We start from the raw sequence: 22,643 nt of genomic DNA on the forward strand, positions 1-22,643 counted from the left end.
CACTGAGTGATTTCCCAGTTCTCATTAGCAATATGCTTTGATGGGGGTAGAAGGTGTTAGGTGTACTTTCCCTTCAGTGAGCTGTTTAATCATTGGAGCTTACTAGCAGTGGGATTTGGGGGACTTAGGTGATCACAAAGTGAATTTAGAGTAAAATTCTACAGTACCCTCCCTCTGGCTTCTCTGGGACGGTACACAGGGGAGGGAATGGGTTCAGAGCTGCTCCGTTTCCCCTTTTAAACAGCACTGGTGTGCTCCAGTGAGCACTAAGCAGGAAGCTGCTGCCTTCTTAGCAAGATCTTCCTGGTTTTCAGGAGCACACTCAGACCGGCTCTCCTGCAGATCAGCACATGCCAGTGAACTTGTTGTAGCATGTTTAGCTGCACGTTCTTGTTGGCTTACTGAGGTCTGATCCAAAGCTTACTGCAGATACAGGGAAGGTTCACTTACTTCTTCAGTGGCCTTTGGTCTACTCTGTGGAGGCGAAAATACAGCTGTGATAGATACATGGGTGAGTGAACCCTACATTACCACCACATTTCACTCTGAGGAGATGGCAAAAGGGATTCTGCAGCCCAACCTTGTGCATCCCAGAGCAGTAAAAGCAACATGAATCCTACTTAATAAGTAATTCAAAAGCACTTTCTGGTTTGCAAATCATCTGCATCCCAGACTTTCTGAGGCTCTTGAGTAATGAGAAAAGAACAGTGCAGCTTCTGTAGTCATTTCTACCTGCTCACTAGGCAGCTAGCCTGCTCTGGCCCTAATTTTGAGCTGTTCTTTTAAACTGCTCTCTGTCACTAAGCAATTCTCATCTAGAGATCTCAGACATGAAGTAATCCTCCCAGCTTTTCTATTAAAAAAGCCAACTACCATTAAACCTGTTTTACAGGTGGGTAGGCTGAGCTCCAGTCTGCCTGAGATCACAAGTGTTATTTAGGGCCAAACTGCCTGGTCTGACACATTCCTGCAGCAGGGATGGCCACTTTTCTTGGAGGAAAAGAGTGCCCAGGTGGAGGGAGGGCTGGCCTCTGTTTGTGTACGTGCTTTGCACATGGCTGTGAAGCACATAAACCTCACTGGCGGCATGGCTGGAGTCCAGGTGTCCCTCGGATGAAGATGCACGTGTAGGGTAAACTAAAATGCCGTGCTGGGCTCTGTGTGCTGAGCCATCCGGCAGGTGGGAATGCACAGCTCTGCCTGATTGCTTATGCCTGAGTCACCTCCTTCAGCATTTGCCACTGCCTAGCATGTTAGCATGCTGCCTGCTGGATAATAAATGACTTCATCTGCTGCAGCAGTGAGGATACTATTAAAAATTAACCCTGGGAAATGGTCCTGCATATTTTTTTCATTCAGACCCAGACAAGGGGGAAGAGGAGAGGAATGCTGTTGAAATGGGATTTGCAGAAAAGGCAAGTGGTGAGTTTTTAGTAATGGGGATGGTTCAGGCTTCAGTTTAATCACTGCAGTTGTTGGCAATCGATGATCAAAATTCAGAGGGCTTAAGGCACTTGATAAAGTTAAAAGCAGTGCAGGTAGAAAAGACTCAGTAGGCATATTGCAGAGGAGGTCAAAGAATGGGATAAATGGGGATTACTGTGCGGACATATAATTTATGACCTGTTTGCAGAAATAAATTAATTCATCACGTGGATGATATTACCACTTTTAAGGAATGACGCTATCTGATTTCATCTGTAGATGAAACACTCTCAGTTTTGGTTTATGTATCGCATGTTTTTCTCATAGTAGCACACTTAGAACCACACCTTACCTATTGCAGCATGCAGAGTATATTTACAGAAGTGAAGGATTTGTATTAAATATCTCAGGAAACAGTGCAACTGACAGACAGATATTTCATTTTCTTGGCTTCTCTTGCCTCCAGCACCCACACAGTATCCATCAAATTGTCTGGAGTCAAATCCTCACAGGCTGCATTTGAGGCTTGGGCAAGGAGCCAGCCTCATTTAGAGAGCAAAGTCCTGTCTGTCCGCACGCACTTCCCACTGTCTGTGTGCTGCAGTCTGGAGCAGGGGAGCTCAGCCTTAGGTTCAACAAAATATACCCCCTTAACTCCCTTTGCATTGTTCCAAGAAAGGGATTTGGTCTGAAGCCTGCAGATGCATGTGTTAATGATTCCATTGTTGACACAAAAATTGCACCTTGTTCTGAGATGTCATTCAGCTGGCTTTGGTACAGCAGCAAGCAGCATGTCCCATCCTGAGGGATGTCCCAGCTCCTTGAGCTGTTCCCTTCATAGATGGTTGGTACCTATAGATGGTCTGGATTGCAGCACAGGCTGTAATGCCAGGTACACTGACTGTGCAAGCAGATCTGCCCTCTGGCTAGCATGCTTTTATCCAGAAGCATATTGTGGCTGTAGATTTCGCAAATGTACTGTGATATGACAGCACCCGTCCAAGGACCAGGATGAGGTCTGCATGTTTGTCCTGAGTCACCTGCTCATCTCCACGTGGTAGAGGTATTTTAAAATGTTGAACTTAAGCAACATTTCCTGCTGCAGCAGGAAAAATGATATAAAGTTCCATCACAAGTGTTACAAATTTGCTGGATGAAAAGTACTCAGATATTGCTATGTCCAAATTGGAGACAATTCCTGCTGTAATATCTTTCCTTACCTATGATATTTACAGAACCATGGTTGAAATATTCTCTGGCTAATTCCTTTATTTATTGTCTCTCCTTTCTCTCTCCATTCACACAGAGCGTTGTCATTAGCCCTAGTCCCTGGTACCTACATACAGCTCTTGCTGCAGCCAAGCACACTGCTGGAATAAGGATTTTATTTTAATGATTACTGACCAGGAGTTATCACAATGGTTGTCATCAACACAACACCAATTTATATACTTGGTCTTTGTGGGGTTTTGGAAAGCCCAATAGATTAGGGTTAGTTTGGCGCCTCTTTGCAGAATAGATGGTTCATTTTGAAATCACTTCCTTTAACTTCAATAGATTTGAGATCACAGCCATGGTGGGGTTATTTATTTCCCTTCTCTTCATCCCCACATCCCCCAGGTCTCTGTATTTCACTCTCCAGGTTGCCAAGGGCTCTGTGTGTTACTCATGTGTTGTGAAGTGAGTATCTCAAAGAAGTGACCTGTGCAAACAGCTGTAGGCATATGTCCCACTGCCCAGTTCTCTGGAAAAGGAAACTGTGATCTATGCTGGGAAAATCTGCTTCCACAAGCCAGGAGTTAACTAGTAAACAATGAATATATAGTTGTGTCCTAGACACTTGTGTTTCCACTGGCTTTTAAGGAGAATGAGAAGGAAATGTATTTTTAACAGCAGCTCAACTTGCAACTTGATCTGCTACTGCCGGGAGAAATCATCTGATAACTTAGATTTTAGCCAGCTGCCAGTGTTTGGTACACAAGATTACTTGGAATGGTCTGTGTTAGTACAACCACAGCATGGCATAGGAAGTGGCCATTGTAGGGCAGGACGAGGGAAGCTTGTGTGTATTCCAAGGAAAATAGGTTCTGCCAGTGGTGATGTGTCAGGAGTTGTTGGGGGATACACATTTCACTTTGTCAAAAGTCCATCTGTTTCTAACAGTGGGAAAGTCTAGAAAGATCTTTGCTCAGACTGTGAAGGAAGTGAATGAAGGGGAGTCGCAGTACTGTAGGAGCTTCATGGCTCCTACAAATAACAGTAGTTTTTGGACATGGGAGGATTTCCATTCTGAATTTCTGTCTTCTTCTAAAAGGAAATGCTCAGCCATATGCCCACCACCCAGCTCAGAGACCAGGAGTTTCTGTTCAACCAAAATAAGGGTTAACCCAGGGTCTCTTCTAAGGTGTTTCAAGAAAAGAGGGTGGAGTGCTTAGCCAAAAGGGCAGGCATTCAGGCCAAAGAGCAGTGATAAAGTGCAGGTTTTCATGGCCAAAGAGCTGACTTACAAACACGACTGGAGTCCCCTGTGGAAGACAGCATGCCATGGTCACTGCCATGTACTGTCACCAGACAGTGGGGCTGCTGACAGGTCCAGCCTTGAAAAGGCTGTTAAGCAAGGCTTTTGAGGTAGGTGTGAGATTTCTGTTGACTGGGATGTGTTTTATGGTTTTCAATACTTGGAAACACTACCTGAACATCTGTCTGGGTCTCAGCCAGCATGCTGAGTTAGGTAATGAAGCTGATTTTTTACTGAAACTTTTAGACAGTGCATAAAACATACAGAAGCCTACCAATAATACATCTTTTCTCATCACTAATCTAACTTAGCTGCTGGAATGTAAGTACACAGTCCTTTTTCTAAGCGCACAATATGCAGAATCAGAGCCAAGGCTGTAAAGAGAGTGCCTGGAAATCAGGTCTCTCCTGTCATTTTGGGGACAGGGAAACATTCTTCATTCTCCATGAGTGTGGGATTCCTTCTAGTAGTCTAGAGGAAGTTATACATGGCAATGACCCAAATATAGATGAATCCCAAGGCTTTCCAAAAAGACTATCCATGGAAAAGGCGACCTGAGCTCATTAAATTCTAGGGAAAATGCCAGTATGGTATGGTGGTGTGTTGCATCACTTTTCATTCCTGTGTAGTATTTGCTGAACTTGACTCCAGGCTGCCTGCAGCAGAAGCAGATGTGTAGGGTCAAAGAGGCCTTACACAGACCCTACACAGATCCCTCTGCTTTGACAGAGCAGAGAGGACCATTTTTGCCTTTGCTCAGTTCATTCACTGATGCTGAGCCAGAAGGAAGCACAAATCGTCTCGCAGACTGTGGAGCTGAAACAGCCCTGGGGATGGGCAAGGCACTTGAGGCAAAAGGAGGACTTTGGCTCTTAAAATGTTAGGACAAGGAGCTGTGTCTTCCAGGCTACAGGTGCTGGCCCTAGGATTACATGCGTGAGCACAGGGATGCACAGGGTATACAGTGTTAGTTCCAGTCTGCAGAACTGCCTAGCCCCATTTATCTACCTGCCTCCTCCCTCCACATCTGCAGACTGCCCTCCAGTCACCTTATTTCCTGCCCTGCAGGACAGGGATTTGTTGAGGACTTTTGCCAGAGCTCTTGTCTGTAGCGTGGCTCACAGTGGTGCTGTTGCTGTGATGGCTGAAAGCCCCGGTGTACATGAGTTGCATTCAGAGTAAGCTTTGAACTGTGCAAAGTGCATGCAAACTAGTGGTGTAATGGCATGCAAACTGGTGCTTTGACCTGATTAAATTTTTTTAAAGCCCCAGTTTCTCCACTCCTTCACATGGTATGTTGTCACACTGATGGGAAGTGAAAATAACAACGCCTTTCTGATTCGGTAACATTTTATGGTGGCTTTGCATCGGCACAAAAAGCAAGTACACATTGGAAAGCTGCTGTTTCCCCTGTCTGAAGACAGCTAGATGAATTTCACAGCTAAATCCTGCTTGGAAAAACAAGGCTAAAAAGTGCAGCGAGGCCACAGGCTCCTTTACACTGCAGCAAGTGATGAAAAAGAACAAATGTTGCTCCTGAAAAACTGTGCAGAAAGAGTCGCTGACCATAACTCCTTTCCAACATCAATTCATTTTCCCCTTACTTTAATGTTGAAAACAAAGTTGTAACTCAATCATTGACCATGGAATTCATCCCAGAAGAAATGCAAGGACCACCAACAATGTGGTCCAGGTGTGGATTATAAATACCATCAGGAAGAGACATTCTGTGTCCCAGGGGCATTAATCCTGCAGCCAGTGCTCTTCCTTTTGTATTTTGATTTTAAGTCTGCCATTTTTAAGGCTTCTCAGGAAGACTCTCTTGCAGAGGATTCCTACAGCAACAAACACAGTGATACACCTAAACTGAATGAAGCCCTGTAGTGGTACTACAGTTGTAACAACATTGGGGTTTATACCTACCAATGTTTGATAAAAATTACCATTTGGTAATTGCAGAGAAGCTTTGGACTTGTCCCATACTGTGGAAGAGGATACCATACACTGGAAAAGCACATGTGTGCAGACAGCATCCTTGAGCTTTCCAAAACCATATAATAGTTTGACCCAGAAGAAACTGAGAAAGGTAGAGGGCCTTAAACAGAGGCACAAAATAATAATAATTTATGCACCGGCATTTCAAGTTACCATTTATTCACTTGGAGTCAGGAATTATATAAACAAGGGGGTATAAGCATACTTTTCTGTCTCTCTGTATTTTTTTTTCAGATAAGAAGCTTTTGTTTCCTTTTTCCTGTAAAAATGTAAAGGGAGAAAAATATTATGTTTACTAATTTATTTATTTACGACTTTTCATTATAATTAAGGCAGAAATAGGAAATAAGCCCTTCTGGAATTAGGCAGTCCTGGCTCAGTGGCTCAAACATTAATACATTGCCGTATCTCACTTTTGCTACCCATGTTTTCATCCCAATCAATCATCTTGACTGCACAGTAATGCAACCACTTCTGTGTGGAATCTCTGATCCAGACTGAGTGGAGTCATGATCCAGACTCTGCTCTTCTAAGGCAACAGTACCAAGGAAGGAAAGATCCCTCTGGTGTGGCATCTGCACTGGGTATTGCTTTAAAGTAAGTGGGATTCTGCCAGAGTTCTTCCCTGCCAGCAGAGCTAAGTGAGGATTTTAGCTAAAGAGATGTCCCAACACAATTGAAGCCTGTCTTAAGCTCGCCTTTTCCCTAAGAGACCCTACACCATGACAAGGTACCATTTGGTGTTTGTATTGCCTTCTAATACCCAAAAAATTTACCAAGCCAAGGAGGGTGTTCACTTTCCTTGAGCAAGCATGCAGCAGTGAGAGGAGACAGGTCTGTCACTCAGCACTGGCTCAGGACCTCAGAAGTGTGTGGTCACCTTCAAAGGCCACACACTGTTTCTGTGTGACTTTGGTGACATCAGTGATTTGGTTTACTTGTTTATAGAAGCAAGGACAACATAAAACTATGAATGCCCATCTTTCACTATGAGTTAAAATACTCTATAAAAACTGTTACCAAAAGTTTTTCCAGGTCTAGTTCAGTTTGAAAAGATACAGCTTTGTACAAAATACCAAATGTTTCCTGACGAAGCTTTCCTTTCTGATTGCAGTTTATGAATTCACATAAGCCTGTGAAAAGGAGCAAAAACAAATGCCCAGATTCATTGAATCAGAGAAGATGTTTTATTAACTGGATTCTCTCATTGCCCTTTCTTTTCATGCCAGGTGCAGTAACAGAAAAATAAATTCAATTTGCAGACTCCTGTCATCCTCCGGATTTTTGGATCAGTCTCTCAGCCTCATTCATTGCTTCTGAGGATGAACTTCTAAACACCTGCTGTGGTCGAAACTGTTCTTACATCATCTCCTGAGCACAGTGACTTCAATCACATGAAATCATGAGGTTAATGCCACAGTTGAGACTTCAAAGCTGTTTCTGCTGACCTGAGCTGATTTTTTTTTTAAAATGCTACTCTAGCTGCTAGTTCTTAACCAACAGAAGCATTACCAAAATTGTCAGTGTTCTGCTTATCATGCAATACAAGAAGATGGGATCATTTTCTAGCAGAACTGCAGTCTGGGTGGGGGTGGCAGTACCGTGGGATGAGTTCTACTCTTAATCTCAGATTAGTTTTGATTTTTGTCTTTTTGTATAAAATGGAGATGAATATCCTTGTTCTGTATTACCTACTTGAACCAGATGACCTTTAAAAGATCCCTTCCAACTCAAACTATTCTATGATTCTATTAAATTGTTAGTTGTGCTAGAAAAGGGATTATCACAAGAAAAAAGGTGATTACAGGGCTTACTAATGAGGGTAAGAGATCAGGCTGCAAGGGGAACTATCTTCAGAGAGACATTTTGAGCAATCTTTCAGAAGGGGGGAGACACTGATACATATCTAAATGAGTCTGGTAGGTTATGTGCAAGAGCAGAAAACTTTCCTCTGACCAGAAAGTTCCCTATGGTTCTGTGTTTCTGAGTTGTAGGACAATGAAATTCTTAAATGTTATGCAAGTAGCAACAGCGATTATCTGTTGATCAATAATATTAATTATAGACTGGATTCATTGGATGTTGCTTGTGACTGAATAAAACCAGAAGAACAGACAAATCTCTTCTTGTAAAATAAGACTCCCAAAGGAAAAGCAAGTTTATCTAGGCTTGGCTTTCAGAGGAGGCTTCACCCAATTCCTGTTCATTTGGGTAGCACCAATAGAATTAATCCACACATTTTGTGGAGTTCCTGTGAAGGTGAGATCAGAATCATGTCCACTGTATCCAGGTAGGTCCAAAGTACGCTAATTGTCAATACTAAGATTCTAAAACTTTCTTGGATAAACTGAAACATAACTTTTCTTTCCTATAAAGCTTCATGAATGTACAACATGGTTAGACATCACAGCAGCTCCACAGTTATTAATTTACGGATTTCTCACTGACCTTAGCTCAGCTCTGGGAACAGTGCCAGCACAATTACAGTAACTCTGAATAAAGAGAAATAAAGCTTCTGGATCTACCCTGAAATTGTGCCAGAATTTTCTCTTCCTCAGTGATGGAAAGATGCATTTCTTCGATTGGTTTCAAATAGTTCAGACTGCGTTAGCCATAAGTAGATCATTTCCAGCAAAATAAGGAAAATAAGAAAATTGCCATGCAGATGTGTGCCTACACAATACAATACATGTGATCCACAGATAATCTTTGGGAAGTGTGTCCCAAGAAGGTGTATGTTGGGAAACTGAGTCAAGGTGATTTGAGCTAGTTACCTGGAACAAAAAAGTGGCAGAGTTGGAAATAAAATTCCAGGGGCAGATGCTTGATTCAGTATTGTTTTCACTGAATCACACTGCCTTCCTGGAGCACGTCAAGGCCCATTGCCTTCCTTCCTGGGAAGATGGGCAGCTGGATTGCAATGACAGCAGGTGGAGCTGAGTGTGCTCATCACCTTGGAAAATCAGGCCCCTGGTGATTCTCCCTGGTGTTAATTGACCGTCAGACCCTGCAAGAGGGGAGTCAACACATTTCCTGACCCATGGTCTAAGTGTTTTCCAAACCCTAGAGTAAATTGAATGTAGCTATAGAGGAAATGCTGATGCAATCCACCAGCAGCTGCTGCCCTCCCACATCCTCACAAAGAAGGTGTGAGGGGGTGAGCTGCATGCAAGCAGTGTAGTCAAAACCCCAGCAGCTACTACGTAGCAGGCAGGGCTCTGTGCCTTCCCTCCAGACCTCTTGCCTTCCTGCCTCTGAGAGAAACACTGCTAAGGGCTCTTCCCTAGAAAATGCTAGGTACCATCCTGAAGGTAAACCCCTGAAAAAGCAGGCTTTTTATGTGGGACCACTGGGCACCTAGGAGGATGTGATAGGAGTCACATCTTCCTAGGTGCCTGATTTACAAATCCTATATTGAAATGTGGAAATGTAGATTTCCACATTTCAAGTGTGCGTGAGAGTGGTATGAGCTGCACTCTTGCACTGTTTGATGATGTCACCAACAAAAGTTGAACCACATCTGTTGGATGCAAATTATTACAAACTTCATTCTTATGTGTCTAATTGTTTGACAATTCTGGTCTGGAAATTTATTATTTTAATCTATTTGGTTTTTAGTTGGTTGTTTAGGGGTTTTTCTTTGTTTTTTGGGGGGGGGGGGTTTGGTGTTTTTTTAACACAAAACCATTTGGTGAAACCAGCCTTGTTATCTGCCACAAGCTGCATTTTTTGCACACGCTGCAGGTGTGTGGGATCACTTTTGTGCATGATGATGTGGTTGGTTTTTCATCGGCCGGCAAAGGTTTTGGATGTTGTGTGGAACAGATATGTCCCCAACCCCTCCTTCAGCCGTGTGATCGCCTGTCACCCAAATCCCACACATGTCCTGCTCCTCTCCCGTCCCGTTCCTGCTCTCAATTCCCTGCTCCCCCCATTTTGCTCCAGCTGTTTGCCTTGCCGCTTTTCCCACTGCAAGCACGCTGCTCTGCTACTCCTAGCCCTGAACCCTTTCCGCCTCGGGAGGCTCTCCAGACTCTCCTCCTCCTCCCGGCGCCGGCAGCGGGCGGGGTCGGTGCGATGGGAGGATGGCTGGATGGACGGACGGACGGACGGACGGACGGACGGACGGATGGGCGGGCCCGGGGGCCGCTCCAGGTGCCGGGGCCGCGGCGTTGCCGGGCGACGGGCGGCCGCTGTCGCTCCCTCGCCGCTGCTCTCCCGTTCTCCCCGCGGCCCCGGCACGGCCGGCAGGTAGGAACCGGCCCGTGGGGAGAGAGGGTGAGAGCCCGGAGGTGTCTGCGTGTGTGGGGGGTGGGCGTGGGGCTGGGTCCCCCTCCTTTCCCAGGGCTTGTGCTCCGGGGTTCAGGGGCGTTGGGAAAGGGCCGTTGTGGGGGCCACGGCGTCCGTGTGGGACGCACGGCCCGGGGTGGGACACCTCCAGTGCTTCCCAGAGTTTGAAAACCCCTCCAAAGCATGTGCATCACTGCAGCAATCCGGCCTACGTGCAGGTGGAAAGCACCTGAGGTCTGAGACTGAAAGTCTCTGTTTATGTTCTGGTAGATGTAACTGCGTGTTTAAATTTTATGTTGTGGTGGAGCTCTGAGGAGAATGAAGTTAACGAATCAATAATCCTTGGCAGGTGTGAGTTGTAGAAGTATGCCCAGGTGTTTCACACTGAGAGGACGTGTTCCTCCGCGGTGCCCCTCAGCTTGTCTTGAAGGGCTGAAGAGACTCGCCGGTGCCAAACTTAGGGCTTTAAGGGTCCTTCAGCTTCTTGCAGAAGGGGCTCAGGTGTGGTCCCTGCCCTGCTCATGACCCTCTGTGGGATGGAAAATGGTTTCTGTCAGCAAGAAACTCTCTTTACCCCTCATAGTTTTTAGCAGTCAGTAATTAGTTAATTGGATACCTTCAGCTCTCCCTTTTCATGTCTGTGAGGCCTGTGCTCTTCTGGCTCTGCACCTATCTTCTATAGCTATTGATTCCTCATAGAAATGTTCCTGCTCAACTATTATTTTCCATTTTGACTACTTTTACATGGCGACGTTTTCTGACAACTGGTACAGTGAAAGTATGCTAAATATTGACATTAACCTTTTATCCCACTCTACGCCAATGGCCATGTTTTCTCTAACACAGAATCAACTTACATCTACCAGAGAATCAGTGTTCCTTTTGTTCAGTAATAAGCTTCTTTTTCCTCAACTATGTAGATGCTTCTCTGTCAAGTCCTTCACCTTCTCATGGTCTCTTGGGGAACTCTAATGAGTTACACTTTCATTAAGCTCTTCTAGGCTCTACTGCTTCGTGTCCTGTTCCACTTTTAAGCCCCTCTTGATCATGGACTTCTGCTGCTAGAGTGAATAAAGTACTTTATTAATTGCTAAGTGCTCAGACTCTCTTGGGTTTGTTTTGTTGTTTTGTTTTTTGTTCTCTTGAAGACTGTGTTCTTACTGTTGTTTTAGCAGGACATGGTACAATTAAATAACACTATGAGCACCTGTCAGTCAAGATAAATGAAGATAAACAGCTGTGACTACTAAATTAAAAGCTCTGTAGGAGAGGAATGGGAAATGATGCAGAACAGCAGTGGCATTGGAAGAAAAGGTAAAGTAATTTAAAATGTACAAATTACTGAAAATGTTTCAGAACCTTTTAAAATTACTCTCCCATTTAATGGTATTACTTTTCTTCATGTTATTTTGTCTGGTTTTGACTTGCCTAAAATTGTGGATTAAATGTACAGTGTTCGGGCATGTCAGATCTCAGAGTTGCTGGCATTAACAGGTTTTGTTGTGGAGGCTTTTTTATTGTGGTGATTTTTTTTCTGGACTTTGTGATCTCTCTCTTGGCTTTGACACTGAGAATGACTATGTTTCTGTAGGTCTGACCTCTCAAGTGATTGATAGATGGATACCATCTACCTGTGGGCAGCTCAGTTTGTTAGTTGTACGCTGCTGTCAGTAAAAGAACAGGCTCTGCCCATGGCCTGGGATGCCACCAGCCTGTTCTTCCACAATTCAAGGGACCTGATCCCATATAAAGCAGGATGCAGATTCCATGTGAAACCAGATGTGAGTTTAGCCTTGGACTGGAATGATATTATTGATGATGACGCAGGTGCTTTTCTAACTGAAGTTACTTAGGGGCCACCATTAAAGAAATCACGTTTATCCTCAATGTTTGAAGTAGTATAAAAGTGCTGCAAAATAGTAACATTATGTAACATATCATAAATTTGGGATTGCTACATTTGTCACTAATGGGAATGGATTAATATTTATTTGTGAGGAACTTTAAAGAGGTTGCTTTTCTAAATAGGCAAATTAATGAGCTTTTCACTGAAATTATTTAGAGATATCTGCATGATTTTCGTTTACTATTCTAATGGTTAGTGTTTTTATACCTTCTATGGAGTCACATGTGGGCTTGAAAAAATTGGAAGCAAAACCTATTTTATATCAGTAGGGTCACAAGTACTTGCTATAATACAAATCAGAAGACCAGATTTGTCATGGCAGATGCAATGAATACTAGCATGTCTGTATTAAAAGGAAAAGATTGTGGACTCTGGCTAGTTCACAGAAACATCTGATATTAAAAAAAAAAAAATAGAGAGCACACCTTTCTTTGACTACAGCGTCTCACATCTGGAAGCAATATTCAAAGTCTAGCAAGCTGGCTCTTTATCTTGCATATTTTACATCTTTAGTTTTAAATTCCTTTTTAGAATGAAGGGGCTTAAATAAATTATTGATAATTTGGAAAGAGCATTTAGCTATTGTGTTTGTCATCTGAAGATATAATCTTGCAGCTGGTCAAACAGACAAATAGTGTTAAAAATTCTGAGATTAGGGGTTGAAAACAGTGGAGGTTCATGTACTGTCTCTGTGGCCGTATCTTGAATTTTGTGTGCAAAGCTGATCATCCAGGAAGGTAAATGGCAGAACTGAAATTCTTTCCATGAAATGCTTTGGAGAGAAGAGGAAATGAAATGAGGAGATGCGAAAGAAAGCTATAATTTAATGAATGGCATGGACAGTTGGATATATCCTCCATAGTTCTAACTGCTGTTGACCTAATTTCTAATTTTGCCTCCAAGCAACCTATGCCTGTCTTCCACAATTTAAATAAATACAATGCAAAAATACACTTTCTCAGTTTTAAAAACTGCTTCCTGATGAAATTTCTGTGTCTTCTTTAGTCATTGGATGGCTATTTGTCATGTCCTGAGACATGACAAATAATTGCGTTCCCATACATTTCCCCAGCCATTGAACACAACTCGCCTTTTCGACTGGGAAGATACTGATTGCCAGAGGTTACAGCAGCATGCCAGGGAAAGGACCACTTTGGACTATTTCTGCTTCTGATAGTGTTTTTAAAGGATCTGTTTCTGACTACAGTAGTTGCCTTGGCCCAGCAGGACAGTTATAATGCCACCTCGTCAGTAGCCCAGACTGATTTCTCAAGGTTCCTTTTCACTGTGAGTCTTCTGCTCTTGCTAAAATTTTGGCAATGTCTGTTACTAAATAAGCTCCTGTGGCATCACCCACTGTTCAGTGTTTCTCTACAAGTTCATCTAGAATCTATCCCTTTTTATGCAATCTGTCCCATGTGAGCAACACATTGGAAATCAGAACCTTCCCAGCCACTCTTCATACAGCTTTGCAGGCTGGGAAGGAATCTCTTGCTTTAAATAGTTTAATTACCAAACAAAATTGACTGCAAATTGTTTGAGGACAACCAGAGTATGTTGAAACTTAGAGATGCCATATATGATGCATTTTCATCCTGCACAAAAGTTTTGTGTTTCAAAAGGCTCATAAAAGCAATGCAGTAGTAGCTGGGGGGAAAAAAGGTCTTTTTTATTGTCCTTTTCTCAGCTGGAATCTGGAAATTCTTACAAATGGTGGATACTTAAAACTGCCATGAAGACCAAAATCAAAGAGTTTTTCTTCTCTGCAGCTTTGGACTGTCACTCAGTTCTGAGTCCATGGGTTAGAATATATTTGTTCATCTTGCAAAGGTACAGATTTGCAAAACCTTGCTTTGCTTATGTCCGTTTTTAGTAGGTCTGACAACATGCCTAGCATCTGAATTTTTAAGTAATTGCTGTATTATGCCTTTTAAATGCAAGGAAGGCAAATACATCTTACAGTGACATCTACATTTAGGGCAGGATCTGTGTGTGTGACAAGCACAGATATGTTGACTCCTGTGCACCTTGTCATTAGCTATCCATGATAGGATCCCTTCATAAGGATGAGAAGATTTTAGCTAGACCAGCCTCATTTCTGCCTTATTTAATGTCTGGACACTGTTGGATAAAAGCTTGTGGCCATGAAGGGTCAAATTTGGTTTCCAGATCCCTGGCTACCTTCATAAAATGGTGAGGGACTTACTGTTATCTAGTCCACTGAAACAATTTAAGTGCATTTGGCAACCTTCTGAGAGTGAAGGCGTTGGTACCTTGGAGCTCTGTTTTTCCATAACCCTTGTTGTTTGCCAGCTATCCCCACATCCTGCTGTCTGCTTTGCTTTTCCAGGGCTCATTGTGGGGACAGATAGCAGAAGAGTGTCTTGAGACATTTTCTTACAACAGGAAGTTCACCTATATATGAAGAAAACCCTCAATCTGTAGTATCTTGCAGTATCTAAGATTTAGATAATCCATATTCATCCATAGCCACTGTCTGGAGACTTGCAGTGCAGAGAGAATCAATGAACATATGTAACCAGCCAGAAATTACCACTGACAACCTTCCACTACAGGACCCAAAAAATTAAAACCAATTGATTGGACTTCAGGTTAACTTTTTCTTTGAAATGTAATAGAACATATAATAGAAAGTGATCTGCTTTTATATTCTGCTATGAGGATGCTTTGTTGAGGAATATACTTAGAGCAGGTAGCCAGGTGTGCAGCTGCAGTGGGAGCTGCAGGTTGTGTCCTGGCTGAGGGACACAGTGCTTTGCACAGCAAAAGGCACAGGGACCCGTGGCAGTGGCCAGGTGACCAGACACTAGGACACAGCAGGAGCTCAACAGAAAGACCCCAGACTATCAAAGGCATGGAGGGTACAAAACCTGGGGGTTCCTTTGTTGGGGGTCCCTCCCCAGAGGCACCAGCTCAAGCTGTTTGTGTTACTGCGCCACAATTAAATTGCTTTAGGGCTCCAGACATCTGGGACTCTGCCATGGGAAACCCAGGGCTGAGCCAAACCCTGTCTGACTGGGTGAGTGTGGGGTGTGCAGGGAGCCAAGAGGGACACCCCTGGGGTCACTGGAGCCATCTGCTGTGAAGGGACTTTGGTCCCAGCAGTGAAACTGTGGGCTGGTGGGAACGTGAATGTCAGAGTGGTCTTACAGGGAAGTTTCCTTAAAAATTTGGCAATCTTGCTCCATAATTATGTCATATGGGGGCATTGCCAGCTCATGTGATAAAACATTTCTCATCACCCTGCTCAGCAGGATCTCAGGGGAAAAGTATTATATATGCAATTGTAATTATGAAATTATTATTTTATGTATCTACATGGAATCTGTAGATATATAATGGAAAAATCGGTGACATTTAAAGGCATTGCCTTTTTATTATTACTCACGTTTTTAAAGAATATTAGACATCTTTTATCTCACCTGTGTCTGGGTTGTAGCATGCATTTTCTTCTCTGGGATCACTGCTGCTTTGAGTGACAGCACAGTTTGAACTCAGTTCCATGCATGGGGGTGTTAAAATGTTCACAAAGCTCCTAAGAGCTCTCCCTGAAGAGTCTGTGGGACATAGATCCCAAGGCTTACCTGCCATGGTTGTGGTAGTTGTAGAGCAGGATTTTTATTTAATAGCAAAGAACTGTCAGAACACTCTTATAGCTTTTAAAACCATAAATAAGGAAGGTAAACAAATGAGATAACTCAGTACACTTGCTTTATATGCACGTTTGGATGCTTGAACCAAGGCCTCAAATTGACTGAACAGTTACACAAAAATATCATTGTGAGCATTCAAGTCATTCAGTATCATTAAAGTCAGTGAATTTTTAATTATATTAAATGAGATATTGTTATCTTAATATTTCAGCTTTCCCTTAAAAGCTTTTTTTCTTTAGTGGGACACAGAAGGGGAATATTTATGAATGCTCTTTATAGTGTTTGCATGATCCCTTGGTATTAAAGTAGCATTACTGAAGTAGTTGTTACTGTGTTCTGCTTAACAAAACCAGAAGATTTAAATCAGATTGTTTAGTCATACACACACACACAAAAAAAAAGTCATATTAATAACAGGACTGATGTCTTATTTTTCAGCTTTTTAGAAGCTGGACCTGCTAAAATAGACTGATGTGTTGCAGGATGCTTTATATTACATGAATGTTGCAGGAACTGTTTTTGCCATTATGGGTGGATTATTGTAACAGTAGTTTCCTGATGACATCATAGTAAATTCCAGCTGCCCAAACAGTTATTTTCCAGAAGAGGTTATCTGCAGTGCACTTGTGCAAAATTACACTTAGAAAGGGAACTCATAGTTCTCTTGGGACTTGTAAACCAAACGTTTTGTCAAATCCATAGTAAATACAGAATTCTTTGTTTTCATTCTGTGTCAGTGGTAACAGTATGGGCACTACTGTAATTTGTGGTTCTGAATTAAACAGACAAAAATTATATTATGCAAGACAAGAGAAATGGAAGTCTGTAGTGCAAGCTTCCTGTCATGAAGAGATAGATAGCACAATGGTTCTCAAATTAGTTTTTTTCCTAGAGAATGTTTGGGCTGGTGACCAAAATATATAGGTAAGGGCCCAGAGACTGCAGTGCCCCCACTGAAATGGCACACTTTGTGTCCAGTGAAAGCATGAGTAGCCACAGAGCAGTAGAGGATGCTGGCTGAGAAGCTGGCCCAAGGCAGTAGAGATTCCTTTTTGTATGGCATTTTATATAGAGACATATGCCTTTCCTAGAGTGAAATTCGATTAATTACTGTTGTTTGGGGGTGTTGTTTTGTTTTTAAATGGTAACTTAATTGCTTGGACAAGCTGTTTAGGTGATGTCACGAAGGCTCCATTAGAAATTATCATGCCTAGTCACGCAGTTCAGAGGTTCTTTCCCAGTGTAAAGAAGCTGTAATTAATATTGAGTCAAACATTTCTGGCAATTGCTGAATTTGAAATGAGTATTAATATATATTTAATGAAGAATACACCATCCTGTCGGTGACTCTTCGATAAATCTTGTAGCAGGAAAATAAAATCTTGGAGTCTTACCAGATTGTCAGACCCTAAGAACATCAAATAATTATTCTCTGCCAATTTCTTCCTAGCAAATTACAGTATTCTGAAGGGATTTTAAATAACATGTTGTTCCAAGGATCATTTAATTTTAATAATGGTTTTTATTACTGGTATTTATATATGTTGAAAGTGTCCTGCAGTTTTTAATGAACTGTCACAACATGTCTGTGAATTGAATAACTTACCATGATTACACACACTCACTTGGGTAAGGAGAGTGGCAGCATTGGAGGAGGTTGGCAGATTAACTCTTTGTAGAATTCAAAATCTTCCATCTCACTGCTCTGGTCATTGATTTCTCCTGCACTCAATGACTGTTTGCTTCTAGTTATCCACACAAGTAACAGCCTACCAAGTTAAGACTTTTGCAGGATGCAAATCCTACAAAAACTAATTTATTGTTTTCTTTCCATCTTTTATTCTTCTCAGTGTTCACAAGTGGTATAAAACCCCATTACCTTCCAGCCATTTTCTCATCCCCTGACACACTCATGTGCTTACCAATACTGCTGTGCTGTCCCACTGGATTCACTGCAGGTTTGTGTAGTTGCAGTTAGCTTCCATCCTTGTGTGTCCCACAAAGCACTGTGGGAATGGTTCTGTTCAGCACATGGATCCAACATGCATCCAGTGCAACCACCTTGTTCGTGAAGGAAATCTTCAGGTTCGTGGCTTTTCAGACCTCCTTAGTGACAGCAGAAGGCTTTGCAGTCCCTGTAAGCTGTCCCTCTGAGGCTAACACTCGTTTGGGTCAGTGATGGCTTGTCCTGTGCATTTGGCAGAGCTGTAGTTCATCAGATGGACCTGATGAAAATGAGCAATATGACTCCTGTGTCTCTAGGAGGATAAATGTGCCAGGCCCCCTTCTTGCTCCTACACTGTGCTGGAGATTTCAGAGGTTCATGGATTTTATTAAATGTTGGCACCTCACCACTAGGATTCCTGCACTCTTAATTTTTCTACAATCTCATTTTGAACATGTTATTTTGATCCATGTTCAGGAGATTCTTTAGTCTCTGGAGAAAGCTTTGAAGCGATAGAAACATGTAAAAAAATAGTTTTGCTTGCTGACAATAATTCAACTTGATCCCAAACAATTTGTAATGAAAATGCTTTTCTCCTCACTAATCCAATGTTACAATAATTACAAGAGCAGATCAATAGCAGGAAGTATAAAACAAAGTATTACTTCAGATATTAAGCCACAAATTGATCTCCTTCTTGTCAAGCCTAAAGTAAATGCTGTATCAACATGTTTCAAAGATTTGAGGATGTTCTGAAATGTGATGGTGATGGCCCAACAGGGAGAGAAGAGTAATTTGTTTTATGTGAGTGTGTTAACTCTTTGCAGCCTGCATCTCCAAGATCCTGCTATTATCTCATTTTGCGCTCGCACATTACCTCAGTGTTCTCTGACTACTGCTCCACTTGGCTCTGATCATGTACAAGATTATCTCTGGATAATAACAATCCTCATTTGAATTAGAAAGAACCACCAGTACTTGCACCAGGATTGCACAATCCAACACAAGTCTTGTGCAATTGGCAAGAGTCCAGAATTTATGGGACAGGAATATTCTACTCCAAATCTGTTATTGACCAAAATAATTCCTTCTTAGGAAAATAATGACAACACCAGAAGGTCTTCATGTCACAGAAAAGTGTTTAATTTTCTTGGACAACTGATGAATCTTGCAAATCTATACTGACTAAATCATACTGACCTGTTCTAAACAAAGTAGAGGAAAAAAAGTCTGAGAAATTCTAGAATTCTTTAGAAAAAGAAACAGGTAATAGAAATTTATGTATTGTAACTTTTCTTTTAAAATGCGAGACACAGTATTTTTGCGGACTCTTTTCCCTCCTAATCAGCTGAAGTATGAAAGTTGTCCTTACACTACTGTAGGCATACTGAGGTTTTAGAAGCTGCAAGTATCACTACTCAATTCGCTTTATGGTGGTTATTTTATAAGCCAGTAAGAAAGATGGAAAGGAGTTCTGAGACTCTGAAGAATTTGTTCCTTAACATGTTTTTTAGGCATTGAATATTGCTGTGGCTTAGGTGTAGCACATTTGAGCAGTCAGCTTCTCCTGTAGGAGTGCTTGCCAGGTAGGTGCAGTGTTCTGGAAAAGTAGGGTTTGCTTTCTGTGGGCTTCTTCTGCCCTGATGAGTGTACAGAAGGAGCACTTAGGAATCTGAGGGTTTGGTTCCTCCCGTAGTAGGTGCTGCAGGGTGAGGTTTGGTGTATCATCAGGGGTTTTTTGCTGGTTTTGTTTGGATAACGGCTGCTGGGTTTTTTCCGACAGTACAGAGTCCTCTGAATTTCTTTTTCTTGTGCAAGTGAAGAATTTTGACTGGACTTGAGCAGTCAAAAGAAGAAGTCTTTTTGATCCAAACTTCTTTCACCTTGTACCGAGTCAGTCCTCTTAAGTAGAGATGACCAGCTGAGCAGTCAGAATTCCTATTTGTCCTAACATAAGTTACTCCTGTGTTTAACTGTTTATTAGTCTGAGGAGGAAGGAAAGTGGTAATTCTCAGGCCTTGGCCACCGCTGATGCTTTGTCAGCCAGTTATGATTAGCTTGATCATTTAATTACTTTTCCAGCACTAAGAATAAATATTGCTTCACAGTGGAGAATAGAGCAAAACTGCAGGTGTCCCTTCAGCAGAGCAAGACAGCTTTTCTCTAGTCTAGTCTTTTGTTGTTACAGCAGTGTTTCCAGCTGTGATACTTCCTTGTTGCCAAGTAGTAGTAAATAGCTGTATAAATCACGGTAATGCTTGTACCATTTGGGTACAGCTGATTGCTTTTTTACTCTTACGGGTGTACATATGCTTACTGTCATATTTCAAAGTTAATTGCTAATATTTCTGTGAAAGTGATATCTTTGGGAATTGAAGAATGACCACATCTGAAGTGTTTAATCTTCAAACTTTGTATTTCATTCCTCAATTGAAGGAAACACAATTTTATTTAAATTTTATTTTTAATTTATTTTCTCCAAGACTGTCTTTGGAACTAGAAGTCAGTAGCCATTGCCTGCCTAACCTAGAGACAGTAATGCTGCTGGGATGTTTGATTTAGGACAGCAAACACAGACAGGCAGAGCTCAAAATGCTTGAGAGGTGGTGTTGCACTTGGTACTGGCACTTGCAGTCTGGAGTCCAGCAGAGTCTTGCTGGGTGTTGTTCATGTTTCTCAAGAGGAAATGGATAGGCAGGGAGCCTGTATGGATGGGAAGCTCACTAACACTGGAGAAGGATGAGTGGAGTAGTGAGAAGGCTAGAAAGGTGTCCTGCTTTGTTTGTTCTTAGCTTTCTTCTTTGTACAGAGCTGTAGGCATGCTCAGCTTCTTGTGTACCTGCAAACATAGTTTGCTATGAAAGCTCACACTCAAAGCTGAATGAGGTGTGAGACTTGGGTAACTCTTGAGGGTGAAGAAAAGGGAGAGCTTGTTATGTAATGCATAGCTTTGGGTTTGTGCTGATTAAAGAAACCTGTATCTCCACAGGCATTTTCTGTCTTGCAATAGAAGTCAAAATAGATTTTGCTGACAGGAAAATAATAAATACAGGTAGAAAAATCCGACTGCTTGTTATCCTTTTGTCCAAAGCATGTTGAGATGGACCTGAAGTGGAATCCTGACAGAGTTTCTCATCCAGGCACATCTGAAGACCAGGAAACTGATTTGAATTGGCAAGGCAACCCAAATCCCAGTCTGCTGATTAAAGATGATGGAGAGCTGCTTATGGAGGAACATCTTTCCCCCAGGAAACTGGTGAGTAGACATCCAACTTTTTAATGAAGTGGAAGAGGCAAACTGGCATATACAGAGCTTTATTAACCTTCCAACTGCTATTGTACTGATTGTGGATTGCTGCCTCTCTGACATTTAGATTTCTGTGTAAAGTAGATTCTGTCTTATGAAAGTATATCAAATGTTTGTCCTCCTTTCACCTTGTTTCCTATCAAAAGTATTCTCAGCATGATTGTGGCTGTGTTTATTGCTAGGAATCTTGAAGCAGCATGAAGAAAAGTACAGGTAGCATAATTAAAGTCTACACAGATCTCATTAATGCCATCTGGAGTACCTTGATTCTTAGCATTAGATAAAGAATTTACATTAATCTTGTTCTAAAGATTGGAAATGTTACTTTAAAAGCACAAGTTTTTTTCCTCTGAGTTAGTGAAATCCTCTGTACTGCTAAGAAGCCAATTAAAATATTCTGCAAATGATAGAAGTGCTTTCTATACATGTCAAAGTGGGAGGAATTTCAAAGCATATTTGAAAGCCATGTTCCTTTTAGACTGGGGAAAATTATTTTGCTATGCAGCCTGTTGAAAGAGAGTCACATGCTGAAATCTTCATGAAGGAATTCACTTTGTGAAATATTTGTGAAAGAATACTTGGTTGCACACTGTATTGTACTTGTTTAGGACTAATTAAGGGTGAAATCCTGTGGGATGTGTACAAGCTGACCAAACACTTTTCCACACTAAGGGAAGGGAGAGTTGAGAGCAGAACTTTAGGTGAGAGGCTTTCTGTGTTGCAGACCTACAGAAGAATCTCTCCTGCTGGGGAGCCTTTGTGAAAGACAGATGGGGCTGCCAAGGCTGTTGTTCAGGTGCTCCCAACAGCCAGGGTGGTGACTGCAAGCATCTGTAATCCCCTGTGTATCTACTGCACCAGTGGAGAGACACAAGCTTCCACAGGAGCATATTCCAGCTGCAGGTTTACACCACTCCCTAGCCACTCCCCAGCCACATTCCAGACATCATTTGGACCATGTGCTGTAGGTTAGACAGAACTATTGTTCCCTAATTAGGCAAGCCTTTTAGTGTTTATAAAATGGTTGAAGGTGCAAAAACCCCTTTCTGCAGTGAATATTTTAAGCATTCTGGACAAAAATACTGCATGGTTGTATGGTCTGTGCCATTCACTTTCCTTGGGCTCGTGAGAACTTCTGACCGCTTCTTGGTCTTTTTTTTTAAACCTGGCATAGAATTGGACCAGTCTAATGTGTTTGTGGCCTACAGCAACCTGTATAAATCCGATGGGAATCTCTCAGATTAGTCTGTATTGTTAGGGCACGAACCAAAGCCCATGAGAGTAACCAAAACAGCTGCCCTCTGATTCAATCAACTCTGAATGAAACCCTTAGGAAGTTCTTTCATTGGCATGAAGTTCCCTTTCTGAAGCTCTGCTGCTTTTAGTTCACAGCAAACTGTAAGCAGAAATGTATATGTAAGGCAATATTACCTACATCCCATGAAGTTGCTGTTTATTACTCTGTAACTATTTTAAAAATGCAGGTAAGAAGTTAAATAGTTGAGTTTTGCCTTTTTTGAGATTATGGGTTTTAACACTTGTAAGGAGTCTCATTTCAAAGATTCTTTTAAATGAAGTACACT

At 42.0% G+C, this 22,643-nt stretch overlaps 1 protein-coding gene across 1 annotated transcript in view; it reads left to right on the forward strand.

The window, feature by feature from the left end:
• Nucleotides 1–20,847: 20,847 nt before the first annotated feature.
• Nucleotides 20,848–22,643, forward strand: part of LRRC56 (leucine rich repeat containing 56) — a gene marked incomplete at its 3' end in the record, with an annotated part of 47,056 nt that continues 45,260 nt past the window's right edge. The window contains exon 1 of the mRNA XM_084208082.1: nt 20,848–21,009. Coding sequence (XP_084064208.1) covers nt 20,854–21,009 — 156 coding nt within the window. The 5' untranslated portion in view covers nt 20,848–20,853. The remainder of the gene's footprint in view (nt 21,010–22,643) is intronic.

The sequence above is a fragment of the Fringilla coelebs genome (genome assembly GCF_963513975.1).
Source record: "Fringilla coelebs genome assembly, chromosome: 6".
NCBI lineage: Eukaryota > Metazoa > Chordata > Aves > Passeriformes > Fringillidae > Fringilla > Fringilla coelebs.